Raw genomic sequence first — 17,939 nt, forward strand, 5'->3', positions numbered from 1 at the left:
TGTTCCACAGCTTAGGGATATAGTTAAGCCTGAGGCAGTTAGCGTAGATGATGGCCAACCAGCGGCAGGAAATCCCTAAAGACTTTTGAAGTTGCGCAAGAATGATGCCATCCGGGCCGGGTGACTTTTAGGGCTTGAACGAATTTACAGCCCAGGATATTTGACTTTCCCGTAGTTGAATGGCAGGAATTTCTGCATGGCCAGCAACCGCCGACCACGCAAGCGAAGATCCCTGTGCAACTGGGACATCGGGAAAATGATTGTCCAGTAAAAGTCTCAGGGACTCCTCGCTACTCATCGACCAGTCCCCACCATCATTTCTCAGTTATCCCCGAGGGACAGGATTCCTAGAGAGTATTTTTTTAAGCCTCGCGGATTCATTGCAGCCCTCTACGTTTTCGCAGAAGCTTCGCCATGAATCTCGCTTGGATATCCTTATTTCATATTTTTAAATCCTCAGACTCACCTTATAGAGCTCCCAGTCCGAGGGTAGTTTACTCCTCCTGGCTCTGTTAAAGGGCCGCCTACTGGACGCTCTTAGGTCGTCAAGGGAATCAGACCAGGGCGGCTTGCCCTTCCCCCTGTAAGTTTTCAGTGGGCAGGACTGTTGAAAGGCGCTATTGCATGCATATTCTGACAGGTCCGAACCAACGATAGGCGCCTCAGGTAATAGCTCTCCCAACTTCCTACAATACAAGTCCCATTTGGTACTTTTAGGGTTTCTAAAAGATATTTTACCGGGCGTTCTTCGTTCACCGAGAACTGAATATATCGGTGATCAGAGAAGGAGTGCTCGTTGAGAACCCTCCAGCCAGATATCCGATCTTCCAGTTCTCTGCTAACCAGGGTGAGCTCCAGGACCTCCTACCTTACCGCAATAATAAAAGTCGGGTCATTCCCCCTATTACATATACAAAGTCCCTCATCTACAATAAAAGTAAATAAAGACTCACCTCTGGTGTTCGTATCCGAGCTCCCCCATATACTATGGTGTGCATTAGCATCGGCACCTATGATTACGCCAACACCTCTCCGCCTTGCTTCAGCGGTGATTTCGCCCAGTATCACAGGTGGTGGTCCCGTTACGTCCCCATGGGGTATATACGCTGAGACCACCCACAATAAGTTACTGCCTCGCTCGAGGCAGACCGTGGTTACTTCAGCATTGCTGAAATTAGAGAGAATAAAAGGTTTAAATTCCTTTTTAATAAGCACACAGGATCTAGGCCTACCTGCCTCCCCATTCCCCAAGGTGTTGAATTTTCCCGTCCTTAATCCAGAAATTTTTCCGCCGTTACTACTCAGCCACGGCTCCTGGACAACGACTATATCCACTCCGCCTTTCTCAAGACAGAGCAACAAGTTTGCGGAAGCCGCCATAGAATGCTGAAGATTGATTTGACGGATTTCCATTAACACCACCCTTCTTCTGCACCCCATCCTTGGCGGCTTCGCCCTCGGAGATTAGGAGATCCTCTTCCCCCTCAAACGGACGATTTACACTGATGACGGATCCCGCCATCGATGATTCGCCCTCGGAGGCTAGGAGCTCCTCCTCTGCCCTATCAGCCAGACGCTATTGACGGGACGTCTACAGTGCTTTCGCTGTCGATATTAGCGGGGTCAGCATACACAACCATGGGTACTGGCTCCCCTGCGGACGCATCCACCTCCCGAACAGTCTCTGGGGGAGAGGAATCATCTCCCCTGGAATCGGCGTGGTAGATTTTGAGAACCACACGCTCGAGGCCATAGGAGATAACCCCCCTCGTGTCAGATGGAGAACCGGTGGACTCTGCGTTTAGCATAATCAGCACTTGCCGACGTGGCATAACAGCCTCCTCTACTCTGAGGACCCTCCAGTTATGCGTCGGAAAGTTCGGGTTGCAGTAATGCATTAATTCTAGTATTTTCTCCGGCTGAGAGGGCTCGGCAGGCAACCACACTCGATCTCTCGGTCGAAGGGGGAGATTCGGTCGAAGGGGGAGATCCCTCCGTTCCACGGCCTCGAGTCTGGCTCCCCTCCAGACCTCCCCAACCAAAGAAATTATTTTCTTAAAGATACAGGCCGAACCCTCGTCAGCACAAGTAATCAGTCTCAATCCATGATACCACCCCGAGTATTCGAAGCATGGCCGCGGACCTGGGCTCTCCATAACAGCGGCCATAGAGGCTCCGCACTCCTCTCGGGAGATGGCACCATCCTCCCTACTCCTATCCAGGACCCCGAGGGTGATGGAGCCCGCTCGTTTAGCGATTTCGCTAAACGCAATTGCGTCCCCACCTCCTCGGGCCCTTTTTGTCGTTGAGGCATTCCGCTCATCCGACCTTTGCCGCTTCATAGCCCCCAAAACCCTGCTGCTCACCCGCATCGTTCGACACCGGCGTGTGGTCGTCGCAAGCTACGACGCTCCTGGCCCACTCCAGTATCCGGGAATGCTTCTCAGAAATCTGAGCTGCATCCCTTCGGCCGTAGCGCTCCAAGATCTTCTCAGGTAAGCGCCGATCACCCAGAGCTTTCCTACACGGCGTCGATGGCCTACCTTTCCCGGCAGGCTTCGACCCCAGGGCTCCCGTTGGGAAAGCTCCTCGCGACAGGGCTTCCCTACTAGTACTGGGCTGGTCCGCCGCATTCGCTGGACCTCTACCTTTCCCTGTCACAGCCCCATATGGGACTGCATTCGGTGTCGGATTCGACACCCCTCCACTACCCGTACCTACAGGGTTTGAAACCAAACCCCTGCGCTGATCCGTCTGATCAGCCCTTTTGACCCGCCGGGAGCTTTCCCGGCTGCCAGCGACCTGCTTCGGAGCGCTCTCCGCACCTGTCGCGTCCCTCGCACTATGACGACCTTCGCCGTCACTCCTACCCTCCTTTTTGTTAGTTTTCGTGTCCATTCTAAGAAGTCCCCCTCAAGGCCGCTATCTGGAGCCGATTGTGTAGTCGCCCTCCAACGGTCCCGTGCTTATCTATGCTGCGCAGGGAGGCCACGCGAGGGTTGACGCATTACCTTATGGGTAATGCATTCAGAGCCAGACCGGACGCAAAGCGGGAAAATCTTCAACCGCACCTACACCACTAACTTAACGGCGACGGAGCCGGAACGTACTTTGAGGCCCACCACGGTTTTAACGGGACGTGGGCAGGTGCAGCATTAGCCTACCAGCCATTTCGATAGGGTTTCACCTCGACCTACTAAGGTGGCAGAATACCGCACCTATCAGCCCAAAGTCATCAATTCCTAAACATAGTCAAAATCAAGTCCCTAACAATCCATTTCGTCACCGTTGAGTACCGATCTTGACCCTTAACAGGGTTCTCCCTCCCCTGAGCTCGGCACAATGACTCAGGGGTGCGGGTTTTATCGAGTTGTCCTTTCTAGATCCGCCATTATCAGTAGAAGCAGGGGCACCTCGTGTAGGACGTGAAAACCAATCACGTGTGACAATTCGTCACTCTGGCCGGTCTAAGACTGATACCAGTCCCTGATCCAGAGCTTGAAACCACGTATGATATCCAAGCCGAGTACCTTAACCCCCACCTATAGAACTAAACCCAGGCCCTTTCAAAATACTCATTAACACCTTTAATTTGATACCCATATCGTACAAACACATTCTAGAGTCACCCCTGCTGCACCTTTATGGCGATATTTCGAAAAGAACTATGACCCACTCCCTTCTAAAATACTCTCTGATACCTTCCATTTGATACCCATGTCATACAAACATATTCCAGGGTTACCCTAGGTTCATTTTCCTACATGGTGATTTTCACTTATTTTGTCTCCATAGCTCTCAGCTGAGTATGTAATGTCCGGTTACACCCGAACTAAGCCTTCCTTACTTCTTTGTATTATGAACTATTGTTGAGCTAACTATGTCCAAAGTCTCCGATAGTGGTATTGATGGGTATACGTCTTTTATGTCAAAAGATACCAATTTACTGCTCTTTGTTAGCTCTACGGTCTCAAGTTTCTCTATTAGTTCTGTTGCGTTAGCTATTGTATATTCGTTCCTTAGCTCCAGAGTATCTTTCAATATCGTTTTTAAATATTGATTTAAAATTACTGAAAATACATAAAACAAAGGCGAGCATTTAGTTCAACAAACAATGCCTGGAATTGAATGTTACTCCAAAATTCGCTAAAATAACAATAAAGGTAAATTCCAAATCTAGCAGGAAAACAGTTAGAAAAGCGGAAAGAGATTTTTTAAAATATGATTTGGAAAGCTTATACTACAAGAAGGATGAGATAAATGCCGAGTTATTATCTGTCCATTTAAGATTAGCAGAACAACTACCTACGAATACATTAATGGAATGTTTCGACCGCATAAAGACAGAAGTCGATCAGGAACTACAACAAAAATACAGGTCGGAAATGTCGAACCGGAAATTGGACAAGCTTTCAGGACGACTAGAGTGTAACCAAAAACAAAAAACTCACCAGTTTCATGAAAATTTCGTGAACCTCACAACAGTGGCCATTACCAAGGAAGAGGCACAACTTCTCAACTTTATGGCGATATCTCGAAAAGGGGTCATTAACACCTTTCGTTTGATACCCATATCGTACAAACACATTCTAGAGTCACCCCTGGTCCACGTTTATGGCGATATCTCGAAAAGGCGTCCACATATAGAACTAAGGCCCACTCCTTTTTAAAATAATCATTAACACCTTTCATTTGATACCCATATCGTACAAAAAAATTCTAGAGTCACCCCTGGCCCACCTTTATAGCGATATCTCGAAAAGGCATCCACCTATAGAACTAATGCCCACTCCCTTTTAAAATACTCATTAACACCTTTCGTTTGATACCCATGTCATACAAACAAATTCTAGAGTCACCCCTGGTCCACCTTTATGGCGATATCTTGAAAAGGCGTCCACCTATAGAACTAAGGCCCACGCCCTTTTAAAATACTCATTAACACCTTTCATTTGATACCCATATCGTACAAACAAATTCTAGAGTCACCCCTGGTCCACCTTTATGGCGATATCTCGAAAAGGCGTCCACCTATAGAACTAAGGTCCACGCCCTTTTAAAATACTCATTAACACTTTTCATTTGATACCCATATTGTACAAAGGCATTCTACAGTCACCCCTGCTCCACGTTTATGGCTATATTCCGAAAAGGCGTCCACTCATAGAACTAAGGCCCACTCCCTTTTAAAACACTTATTAACACCTTTCGCTTGATACACATATTGTACAAACGCATTCTAGAGTAATGACGCCGTAGCAAGAATAAAGGAATGGCTGACCAATACAGGACTGGAGTTGGCTAGCCAAAAGGCGGAAGTGGTATTAGTAAGTTCCAAACGGTCGGCGAACGAGTTAGTCTTAACTGTCGGGGATCATCAAATCACCTCAAAGGATTCCTTAAAATACTTAGGAGTGCACATTGACTCTAAGTTAACTTTCAAAGAGCACTTCAGAGCGGTGGGGGAGAAAATTACCAAAGTTAATGGATCACTTATGCGAATAATGCCTAACATTGGTGGTCCGAGCGAAGCTATACGTCAGCTATTGTCCACAGTAACCAGCTCAATAATACTATACGCAGCACCAGTGTGGTATGGATCTAAACAGACCCATCAAAAATATATATTAGCAGCGTACCGACTTGCTTCTTTAAGAATAGCAAGTGCTTATCGGACGGTGTCCGACGACGCGATCCTGGTTCTAACCCGGAAAATCCCAGTGGACTTACTGGCAAGCGAAATGGCCGATCTGTATAACACTAATATCGAGCGACCATCTGAAGAAGACAAGAAAAGAGCAAGGTCACAAACAATAGCTAAGTGGCAAGAACGGTGGGAGGCCTCGAGTAAAGGGCGTGGGACTTTCACACTAGTTTGGAACGTAGCTCAATGGAATGAGCGGAAGCACGGCGAACTGAACTACCATCTCACGCAGATAATGAGTGGACATGGCGGTTTCAAAGAGTATTTATGGAAGCGTAGGATAGAGGAAGATCCTCATTGCCCAATGTGTACCACATAGTTAGAAAACGCATAACACGTCATGTTCTACTGCCCCCGTTTCCACGAAGAAAGACTCACCTTGCATGGAGTCTTTGGGGAGGAACCTACCACGAGAAATTTAGTTTCACATATGTGCAGCAGGAAAGAATGCTGGACTGCAGTGAGCAAAATGGCTTTTATAGTAATGACACGCCTGATGGATGCTGAGAGGGAGCGCAGAGAAATGCGCATGCGAAGCAGTGGCGATTAAATGGACACTCAGAGCAAATAGCGGGAACCTGGACGCAGGGACAACAGTAGGCTCTTAAAAAATGAGAAATATGGAACGCCACCCTGAAGTAATGCGAAAGTGGTGCCGGGGTGGGCGACGGTTCCAGAAAGGGGCTGTTTTTTAGTCTACGGACACACGGTTGCTGCAATTATGGTGCATTAGGCATTTTTCAGCCTCCCCGCAAAAAAAAAAAAAAAAAAGAGTCAACCCTGGTCCACTTTTATAACGATATTCCGAAAAGGCGTCCACCTATAGAACTAAGGCCCACTCCCTTTTAAAATACTCATTAACACCTTTCATTTGATACCCATATAGTACAAACGAATTCTAGAGTCACCCCTGGTCCACCTTTATGGCGATATCTCGAAAAGGCGTCCACATATAGAACTAAGGCCCACGCCCTCTTAAAATACTCATTAGCACCTTTCATTTGATACTCATATCGTACAAACAAATTCTAGAGTCACCCCTGGTCCATCTTTATGGCGATATCTCGAAAAGGCGTCTATCTATAGAACTTAGGCCCACGCCCTTTTAAAATACTCATTAATAACTTTCATTTGATACTCATATCGTACAAAATAAATTCTAGAGTCACCCCTGGTCCACCTCTATGGCGATATCTCGAAAAGGCGTCCACCTATAGAACTTAGGCCAACTCCCTTTTAAAATACTCATTTACACTTTCATTTGATACCCATATCGAAAAAACAAATTCTAGAGTCAGCCCTGGTCCACCGTTATGGCGATATCCCTTAATGGCGTCCATCTATAGAACTATGGCCCACTCCCTCTTAAAATACTCTTTAATACTTTCCATTTGATACACATGTCATAAAAAACACCTTCAAGGGTTACCCTAGATTCATTTTACTACGAGGAGATTTTCCCTTATTTTGTCTCCATAGCTCTCAACTGAGTATGTAATGTTCGGTTACACCCGAACTTAGCCTTCCTTACTTGTTATGAATAAGGTGGTTATTAAACATACTTATAGAAAACATTCACTAATGTTGTACTAACTCTTAAGCAAATTCGTTATATTTTGCCCAGAATCATAAATGAAACACTGATGAAAATTGCAACGAACACTTATAGTACACACTTGGCAAATTAATATTAGCCGTGTTTTTTAACACGCGTATATCCGTTTACGCTTAAACTTTATATTGACTGCTAAGAGACAAAATATAAATACACCTCTGAAATTGCTGCGCATAAATTTTGTACTACTAAATTTCAATACGCATTATACTCAGATGTAACTGAAATATGTGTCTTTGTTTCACCCTGTACACTAATTCTATGTATTATATGTGTGTCCACAATTCATCGCAACTGATTCAGCTATATGTTATACCCTATGGCCATCAGAGCGTTGCGTCTCCGCTTTTCGCTACACCCTGTTGCTGTAGCTAGTTGTTTTACCACAGCCGCTAGATGGGTCTCCTAAGCATTATCTAAGCGAAGATAGGCGTTTTTTAACACGCGCAAACGAAACGTATACGCGCGTGTTAAAAAACACGGCTATTGTAAGATCTTTACCGGATTTCTCCACTTAAGAAGCAAAATCTCCTTGCTCTCACCTTCACTTGTGTATCCACTTAAAATACTTTTATGCCAAAGTTTAAGACTAAACGCAACATAAATGCAAACAAATTAGAACAAACAATGGCCGAAATGTAAAAATCGTCCTTTTTGTACAGTATTAAATTGTTTTAGGAAGTACTATTGTCATGACGATATGAAGTGATTGTTAAATTACGAATTTTCCGTTATGAGTAAAAAACAACTTTTTCTTAGTAGTGACTTTATTCCGTACAACTTATGCACAAAGATGATGTTATACACAACTTTAAAAACATTTGTTTGCTACTGACTTTGCGTTGTCGACCCAACCGCTTCACAGCTCAGCATTTATGTTATTTTTTATCATCACGCCACCTAATTTACCACAAGTCTCTCAAATATGTTTAGAGAAGGATGGGTACATAAATAAATAGGTATACATTGAATTATACCGTACAGAATATATGCAAGCACCCAGTAGGAACGGTGGTAACGATAAATACAAAGTACCCACTAGGAACGGCGGTAACATTCCCCCCCTCGTAAGCGAACCCTCGAGCTTACTTCTCCACATTGCCGACGTCTAGTACAGCTAGTTTTGTGGCAGGTCGCTCCAGAATGCCGCGTGAAGTTCTTACAGTCGCCCGCCTTACTTGACCATCTTTTGCTGTGGTAACATCGACTATAATTCCCTTTGGCCACGAGTTTCTTGTCATAGATTCGTCGACGATAACAACTACGTCGTCCACTTTTAATGGAGCCTGCTTTTCGAACCATTTAGATCGTCGTGTCAAAATCGGCCTATACTCTTTGATCCATCTCTGACAAAACCTATCAGCATACAGTTGCATTTGACGATAGCGCTGACGTAAGTCCCCACTGTTGCCGATTGGCTTGTAACCTGAAGATGATCCGATTAATATGTGGTTCGTCGTGATAGCTGTGTCGTCGTTTGCTTCTATGGATACAAATGTAAGTGGCCTAGAGTTGATTATAAATTCGACCTCAAGGAGAGTGCTGTGAAGAGTTTCGTCGTTAAATTTGTGGTTGGGATTTATTACATTCAATACGGTTTTAATTGACCTTATCAGGCATTCCCACACTCCGCCCATATGAGGAGCTGCGGGTGGGTTGAACCTCCATTTAATATCGTCGAACTTAGTTTGCATAGCTGTGTAATCTATGTTACTCCTTTCGTTGCGTAGAATTTTTTCAGTTGCTTTGAAATTTGTGCTGTTGTCGGAGTAGATTTCTCTTGGTATTCCGCGTCGTGCAATGAAATTTCGTATGAATAAGATGCAAGAACTGGTATCGAGGCTGTAAGCTATCTCTATGTGAATAGCACGAACAGTGAGGCATGTAAAGATCACTCCCAAACGCTTCTCTCGGTGTCGGCCTACCGTAACGTGGATAGGACCGAAGTAGTCGATACCAACGTAACTAAATGGTCATTCAAAACTGGCAAGTCGCGCGGCGGGCAAGGGAGCCATCTGTGGAGGCCGAGGTGTGGCGAGTACGTTCTTGAAAACTTGGCAGTTTCGACGCACCGTTCGGTACAAAACCCGTAGTCGTGGTATATGGTATCTTTCTCGTACTTCGTTTACTGCAGTTTCGTGCGATAGGTGGTGATACCTTTCGTGGATGTCTTTAACTATCAAGTAGGCGATATGGTGCTTACCAGGCAAAACAACAGCATTACGAGCTGTTAAGAATTCATTCCTGCCTCTGACGCGTATAACTCCGTGTTCGTCTGTGAATACATTTAGACCTTCTAATTTACTGCGTCCCTCGATACTCTTACCGCTATTTAGGCTAAGTATATCGTTTCCAAACTCGTTGAGTTGCGCTTGAGTTATCAATGTCCTTTTTGCAACTTCAAGCATCTCGAAGGTAACCTTATCAGGTGGTTTTTGCGAATGAGCCTTTGCTTTGACCTTTTCTACGTAAAGAATAAATGTAGCTAACGCACGATATAAACTTCTCCAGCTTGAAAGATATTCGACGTTCATAGAAAGTTTTCTCTCGTCTGATTTCCGGATATGTAGCAGATGATTTTTTAATTCACTGTTATCTAATAGTCCCAAGTCGCGGCGGTATGGCCATCCGTTCTCGTCGTCGTACAAGAAGGGAGGCCCCTTAAACCAGAGGTCAGCCTCAGCTTTGGAGTCAACCTTAGTTGCAAGGTCAGCAGGATTTGATAGTGAAGGTACCCATTTCCACTGGTTTAAACTCGTCCGATATAAGATATCAGCAACCCTGAACATTAAAAATTGGCGAAATTGTCGAGGGTTCATACAAAGCCATTTCAGAACGGTGGTAGAATCGGTCCAGAATAATTTCCTTTTTATTTGTAGTCGTGGTACCGCGCATATCTTTGATGAAAGCCTTGCGCCCAGTACTGCAGCTTGAAGCTCTATCCGAGGAATGGAAACTGGGTTTAGAGGTGCTACTTACGATTTCCCAGCTACGACAGAGATGCTTATATGGGCTCCGCTTTTGACGCGTAAATAACATACTGCTGCGTATCCTAACTCGCCAGCATCCACAAAGGTATGCAGTTGAACATCTTCAGCAATGTAAAGATAAAGGGAGTAGCACCTGGGTATTTCTATTTTGACTTCATTGCGGCGTCGATCTCATCATCCCAGCCTATACCTGATCGCCATACCTCTTGGAGTAAAATCTTCAACATCATTGTGTATTGAGATAAAAAAACAAGTGGGTCGAATATCGACATTAAGACTTGGAGGATTTCACGCTTCGTCGGTGTGGTATCACCAACTACAACGTTTCGCTTAAGTCTCGTGAACCTGAATGTGTATTTGAACACATCCTTATTGGGATCCCAGAATATTCCAAGAATATTTTCGTCGGAGCTCAACTCTAATGGCACTTGGGTTTTTACGGTGTTACCCTCTACGGATTTTAAGACATTTGCAGAGTTGGATGTCCAATTGCGCATATGGAACCCAGCGGAAGCATTTACATCCTTGACTGTTGATGCTATTTCTATGACGGTATGTTCGCTATCTCCGCTGTAAATGAAATCGTCGACATAATGATACTTCTTAATAACTTCGACAGCTTCCGGAAATTGTTGCTCAAAGGTAGTCGCATTTTTGTCGCGTACATAGTGCGCGATGCACGGAGCGCAGCTGATGCCAAAAGAGAGAGCCCGCATGACGTAAATGCTAGGGGTATTAATATGATCGTCTTTGTTGAGCCAGAGAAATCTTTGGACGTGCATGTCGTTGGCGGCCACGTTAATTTGGTGGAACATTTCCGCAATATCACCGCAGGTGGCAACCTTCCCCACACGAAATTCCAATAAGATGTCCACTAAAGGAAATAAGAGGTCGGGTCCGGCTAATATAACATCATTAAGCGCCACCCCTTTGCTCCTAGCTGCGGCGTCCCAAACTAAACGTAATTTATGTGGCTTATTCGGATTGTGCGTTACGATTATGGGCAGATACCAGACACGTCCCTTGTGATTTTCAATTTCTGTTATGCTCAACTCTTTTGCGTAACACTTAGCTAGGAGATTGTCGACCTGCATCTGCATAGCTAGCTTAAGTGACGGATGTTTTTGGAACTTTTTATTGAGGCATATAAGGCGCTTGTGAGCCAATTCGTAGCTATCAGGCAGACTGACTTCTTTGTGCCGCCATAGTAATCCAACTTCATATCTGTCGTCAACTTTTTTACACGTGGATTCGAGAATATCTAGTGCCTTTTGGTCATCATGTGACAGCAGCGTCGTTGGTTTGACGTCATCTAATTTGAAGTGATCTTTAACTAGGTCATGCAGCTGTTCGTATTCACTTTCGCACGCACATGTAGGTATATTTAAGCATGCGTCCAACGTAGAGCCGCCACACTGCCCTTGTAAAGCCCATCCCAATCTTGTTTTCGTTGCTATTGGCTGGCGTGACCTACCTTCTCTAATTTTTAGTGGTACGGCTACTTGCCAATTATCGGAGCCTATGAGTATTGTTGGCTTTGCATTAATGTAGGATTGTATGGGGAGACCAGCCAAGTATGGGTAGTCCTTGCTTATTTTTGCCATATCAATGGATTGCATAGGCAGTCCAAGATGGTTCACTGTGTGGACCCCGGTAATAGTGAGCGATTTCTCATGCTGTGCGCCACTTATCTTGATAGAAGACCTTACGGATGAGTTTTCATTTCGAGTTCTGTGATCTGTCCAGCGAAGACATAACGGGTCAGGGACACCTTTCAAGTTAAGCTGTTTGAACACTTCTTCCTCGATTAGGGTCACCGATGAACCTTCATCTAAAAAGGCAAACGTATCAATACAATTATTGTTACCATATATACGAACCGGTAAGATGCGAAAGTAGGTAGAGAGCTTTTGTCTAGCATCATTATGAGAGTTAACGCTGCCACTTGCAGCCAGGCCGGGGTGTACTTCACCATTTTGGGCGTTCGAAGTTGTGCTACCGTGCAAGAGTGGATGGTGATTGGCGTTGCAGTCGTTAATATCACATGTCTTGATTACGAAGCATCTGCGTCGGTGGGTATTAAGGCATTGATGACATAGCTTTGATTCACGAACAACATCCCATCTGCTATTTACGCTCAGCTTTTTAAACTCTTCACACTGTATTATCTTGTTTGGTTGATTTTCCGACAGGGTGGATAAATGATGTATATTGGAACGATTTTCCGTCATTCCTTGTCAAATTTGGTTTTGAGACAAACCGGTTTCGGCGTTGTGCCATCATCAGTGTCGATTTTCGTTCTGATCTGTTGTTGTCGTTTGTCCTGTATTTATAGTTCGTAGGTATATGAGCAGGTATTGTCAAATTGATGCTTGGGTATATTTAGTTATGTGTATGTGCTGTGTGTTCATTCAGAACCGAGGGTGGTTTACTAATCGATTTGTGTGGCTGTCTGGGGTAGGTAAAAATCTGTGATTTTAGTCATTTGACCTTCTTTGTCGGTTTTTTGTTTTGGTGTGTTAATTGTTTTGTATTTATTTGTTGTTGTGTGTTCGTCTGTTGTACCTGTGTGATTACGTTGTTTCCTGTAAACAAGTTTTAAAGGCTCGAATATTGTGTCAGAAATTGTGTTTATCTGTTCATTTATTATTCTACCGTCGAATGTTTTCTGTTTGTATATTTCCATGTTTTCGAGTACATTGAGACCTCGGCCCTTTTCTTGTATGTGAAGCACCCTAACTGTTTTATTGAAGTTTGCTGGGGAACATTCATTCTCGACCATGTGATTTGCGAAGTTAGACTCGGGTATAATGTTTGGATTCCGTATTTTTTTGTTGTAATCTCTAATATGTTCTCTGAACCTCGTTCTTATTTGCCGTCCTGTTTGTCCTATGTAACTATGTTGGCATCCGAAGGTAAGCTTGTATACGCCGTGGCTGCTAAACGGATCCTGTGAGTTAATGTTAGTTCTTAGTTTTCGCCCTAGATTGTTCGATGTTTTGAATGCTGTGTTAATGTTGTACTTTTTAAAAAAGTTTGCCAATTTTTATGATGCTTTTCATTATTTCTTTTTGGTTCTCCATTTGTCCTTCTGAGCTTATCTACTAGTGCTTTTTTATATCCGTTGTTTGCAGCGATATTATATATGACCTCAAGTTCTCTCTTATATGCCTCTTGTGTAAGAGGTGTTCTTTCAAGTCTATGTACCAAGTGCCTTAATGCTGCATTTTTATGCTGTTGAGGGTGATTTGAGGTATTGTGTATTATTGTGTCGGTAGCCGTTGACTTTCTATATATGTCATAGTTAAATTTTTTGACTTCTTTATCAATATTTATCGTGAGGTCTAGATAGTTGATTCATCCGTCTTTTTCGGTTTCCATTATAAATTTTATATTTCCGTGCTGCTTGTTGAGGTACCCCAGTACAAGCTCTTCGTTATTAGAAGTTAAAACGCATATTATGTCATCCACGTATCTAGCATAAAATGACACGCCTAATTTGGACTTCAGCTCCTGTATGTACTTTTCTTCCAGATTTTGCATGAACACTTCCATAAGAATTGCTGATGTGGGGCTTCCCATTCCAAGACCATTTGTTTGTCCATATATTTTATTTATGAATTATAAATACAGGACAAACGACAACAACAGATCAGAACGAAAATCGACACTGATGATGGCACAACGCCGAAACCGGTTTGTCTACCAATTCCTTTACTAACATAGAGTTGTTCATGTAATCGCCCATGCGGCAGGATTCCATAGTGGAATATACATTCCGTACACATAGTGCAAAATCTATGAGGGCATCTAGTCTATCTTTTACAGGTGGAAACTTTTGTACCTTTTCGATCAGATTTTCGACAATTAGCTCTGGCCTGCCAAAACACATGCGCAGAGTGGCGATAATTTCCGGAACCATTGTTGGCAGTAGTAGTTTGCACCGGACCATTTCTCGTGCCTTACCTTTTAAACAGGCCTGCAAACGTATTAAGTTCTCAGCGTTGGAATTGCCTGCGACTTCCGTACTGGTTTTAAAGTTACTAATGAACAAAGGCCATTCCTCCGGGCTACCATGAAAATGACGGAGCTCCTTTGGAATGGCTTGTCGTGCTGCTATCTGAGAGGTGTAGGTGAAGTCTTTAGGTTGTGAGCATAAGTACTCTTCGTTCGGACACCATGCGAATGTGATAGTAAGTCATATTTCTTTTCAAGATAGCTTTGATTAATAAGCCTTTCTTCCTCAAGCATAGCTAGGCGTAGCTCTAACTCTTTTTCGCTTTCCGCGTGGTGATTACCTGTGTCGGTGCGTAGACGAGAGTATGGTGGCACTGAAGTTGTTACTGCCACGTCATTTGTTAGATGAGCATTCGACGATATCAGGAAGCATAGTGATGCGAGCTGCTGTGATGCAGATGATGTTGTCCAGAATTGCAGCGATGTTGTAACCATTTGTTCAGCAGCATTTACGGTATTTCTAGCTGCCCTTGAGTGACTACCGCCCGTGCTCCATGAGATTAACGGCGTGGGGAAGTGTGAACGTATGTCAAGCCTAGGTGAAGAAATTGATTGTAGGCAACTTGGATGAGGGGCTGATACCATCACGGATTGCTGGTTGTGCGGGGGAGCTGCAGCACTCGTTTTTGCGGTAGAAGCTAAAGGGTTGCATTTATTGCAGTTCCAGTTTACGTCTTCTATTCCGCTGTTGACCCCGACACAATCGAAGTGGTACCACCTGTCGCATTGGTCACATTGTACCATGCGGCTACAATCTTTTCCGTTGCATGCGGAGCCATTAAACTCCTCACTTGATTCACCGTTATTTATCATTTTGAATGATTTTAATATTTAGATTATATCGCGAACCTCGGTAGAAAATATTTTTAAAGACTTTGCTAAATTACAAATTTTCCGGTGTGAGTAAAAAAAACTTTTTCTTAGTAGTGACTTTATTCCGTACAACTTATGCACAAAGATGATGTTATACACAACTTTAAAAACATTTGTTTGCTACTGACTTTGCGTTGTCGACCCAACCGCTTCATTGCTCTGCATTTATGTTATTTTTTATCATCACGCCACCCAATTTACCGCAAGTCTCTCAAATATGTTTAGAGAAGGATGAGTACATAAATAAATAGGTATACATTGAATTATACCGTACAGAATATATGCAAGCACCCAGTAGGAACGGTGGTAACGATAAATACAAAGTACCCTCTAGGAACGGCGGTAACAGTGATGATCGGCTCCAGCAACCATAATAGGGGTGAATAACTGTTTAGTGTTTTATAACTGACAAACTATATATATATTAGGCCGGGTCGATTTGTGGGGAGGCAAAAAAATCGCCCATTGCTCTGTGAAGATCATATTCTTGGGATCAAAATAAGAAACCTTGCCGAAAGAACCATACCTCTAAAACAAATTCTGATGTCCCCCCCTTTGGGTCGTAGGGCCAAATTTTGAAAAATCCCAATTTGAAATGCCTATGTTTTTTCTTTTTGGAGTTTATTTTTCTCTTTAGAAATTTATTTAGTCAGAACATATGTAAATGAAAAAATGAATTGAACTTAGTAATAGAAAAGAAATTAAAAAAATTATTAGAAATTAGCGTTTTTACAACCCCCTTTTAAAACCAAGGCATCACTGTGATGCATTTGCATGTCGTAAACATAGTTGTGTGGGTTTTTTATTCAACCGTTTTAAAAATCGAAGGTATCACTGTGACACAATTGCAGATCGTAAAATTGCTTGTGTTGTTTTTTTTAAGCCACCACAAGATACAGCAGGTAGAATTAAAATTGCCCCTACCCAAAAGTTCGACCCAAGGGGGGGGGGGGGGGGGGCATCAGAATTCGTTTTAGAGGTATGGTTCCTTCAGCAAAGTTTCTTATTTTGATCCCTAGAATGCAGAGCAATGAGCGACTTTTAAATCGACCCGCCCTAATATATATATATATATATATATATATATTTATAAATGTTGTTTGTATTGTACACATAATTTTAGAAAATTAATTCCGATGACAGCAAGCCAATGTTAAGGTCAGATGCCAGAATTTTTCAAGGAAAAATCGTTTTTAATTTGGATGGTGGTTCTTTTGTAATCGACACAGAAAATTCTAAACAGGATTCAACTGCCAATGGTAAGTGGTCTTAAAATTATATAGATGGAAACGCCTTGTTTTATATCATACAGTTTTTTTTTCGTACCCAGCTTGTACTTGTGCAAAGGATATTATAACTTTGATTGGATAACGGTTATAGGTAATGGCATAGAAGAATCGAGATATATACATACTTCCTTATATCAAAATTATCACGATCGAACAAGATTTTAATAGATCCAGGGCCGTCCGTCCGTTAACTCGATAACTTGAAAAAATAAAAAATGATGAACTTTGATTTTAAAATTTTGACATAGAAATTGTAAAAATATTTCTGAGAAAAAAAATTTTAAAGTGGAGCGCACATTACTTGGATTGCAAAGTTGGTAGAAAAGGAGTTAACTTATCAATATATAGTCAATTAAGTGCGATCCACCTTTATATTTTTATTTCTGATAATTTCTTATTTCTGTTCAACGATATATTTTTCGCTGATTTTTGTCCATTTATATAAAGGAAATGGTTAAAATTTTTTCCTTTTCTTTTTATTTTTTACTTTTTAGTTGTAGGTGGAAAAGAGTAGTAGTGTCTTATTTATAGGTGAAATCTTACTTTTATTAATTCAGAATGCATAGAATACTTGAACGTATGGGGTATTCCATCCCATTTCGACCAATTTTGAACCCGACTCCTTTAGAATTGGCTGAAAGTTTTTCTTCTTTTTCTAGCTTACGAAAGACGTTTTTCAGAATTTTTTCAAATTTTTTCATCCAACTCAAAAAAAGTTATGAATTTAAAAAAAAAACGGTGTTTTTTCAAAATGCTATAACTTTTTCAAAAATTGACCGTTTGGTATCTTTTTTTTTTTAATTTGTTTTTGAATGTACTTTTCGGAAAAAATACAAACAAATTTTTAAAGTTTTTTTTGTAATTTTTCAGTTTTTCGAGATTTTTCGAATTTCGCCATTTTTTTCTGATAAAAAACTTCAATCAATACTGCAATCATCCCCACTAATCCCGGAGTGGGCCGATAATTTTTTTTTATTTAATTGAAAAAAAAACTTAAAAAATACATAAAAGTACATTTAAAAACAAATATTTAAAAAAAAAGATCCCAAACGGTCAATTTTTGATAAAGTTATAGCATTTTGAAAACAAAAACGGTGTCCAACTCAAAATAAGTTATGAATTTAAAAAAAAAACGTTGTTTTTTTTTTCAAAATGCTATAAAAAAAAAATTATCGGCCCACTCCGGGATTAGTGGGGATAATTGCAGAATTGATTGAAGTTTTTTATGAGAAAAAAAATTGCGAAATTCGAAAAATCGCGAAAAACTGAAAAATTACAAAAAAAAACTTTTAACATTTTTTTGTATTTTTTCCGAAAAGTACATAAAAAAACAAATTAAAAAAAAAAGATCCCAAACGGTCAATTTTTGAAAAAGTTATAGCATTTTGAAAAAAACACCGTTTTTGTTTTTAAATTCATAACTTTTTTTGAGTTGGATGAAAAAATTTGAA

At 42.0% G+C, this 17,939-nt stretch overlaps 1 protein-coding gene across 27 annotated transcripts in view; it reads left to right on the plus strand.

Moving 5' to 3' along the window:
* Positions 1–17,939, plus strand: part of zfh2 (Zn finger homeodomain 2) — a 2,927,436-nt gene that overhangs the window by 618,321 nt on the left and 2,291,176 nt on the right. For all 27 annotated transcript variants that reach the window (XR_010947790.1, XR_010947791.1, XR_010947792.1 and 24 more), the window contains one exon: positions 16,323–16,458. Coding sequence is in view for 2 of the 27 variants with exons in the window: in XM_067757915.1 (XP_067614016.1) it covers positions 16,323–16,458 (136 nt within the window). In the remaining 25 variants the exon portion in view is untranslated. The remainder of the gene's footprint in view (positions 1–16,322; positions 16,459–17,939) is intronic.

The sequence above is a fragment of the Eurosta solidaginis genome, chromosome X, assembly GCF_040869045.1.
Source record: "Eurosta solidaginis isolate ZX-2024a chromosome X, ASM4086904v1, whole genome shotgun sequence".
NCBI classification, from domain to species: domain Eukaryota; kingdom Metazoa; phylum Arthropoda; class Insecta; order Diptera; family Tephritidae; genus Eurosta; species Eurosta solidaginis.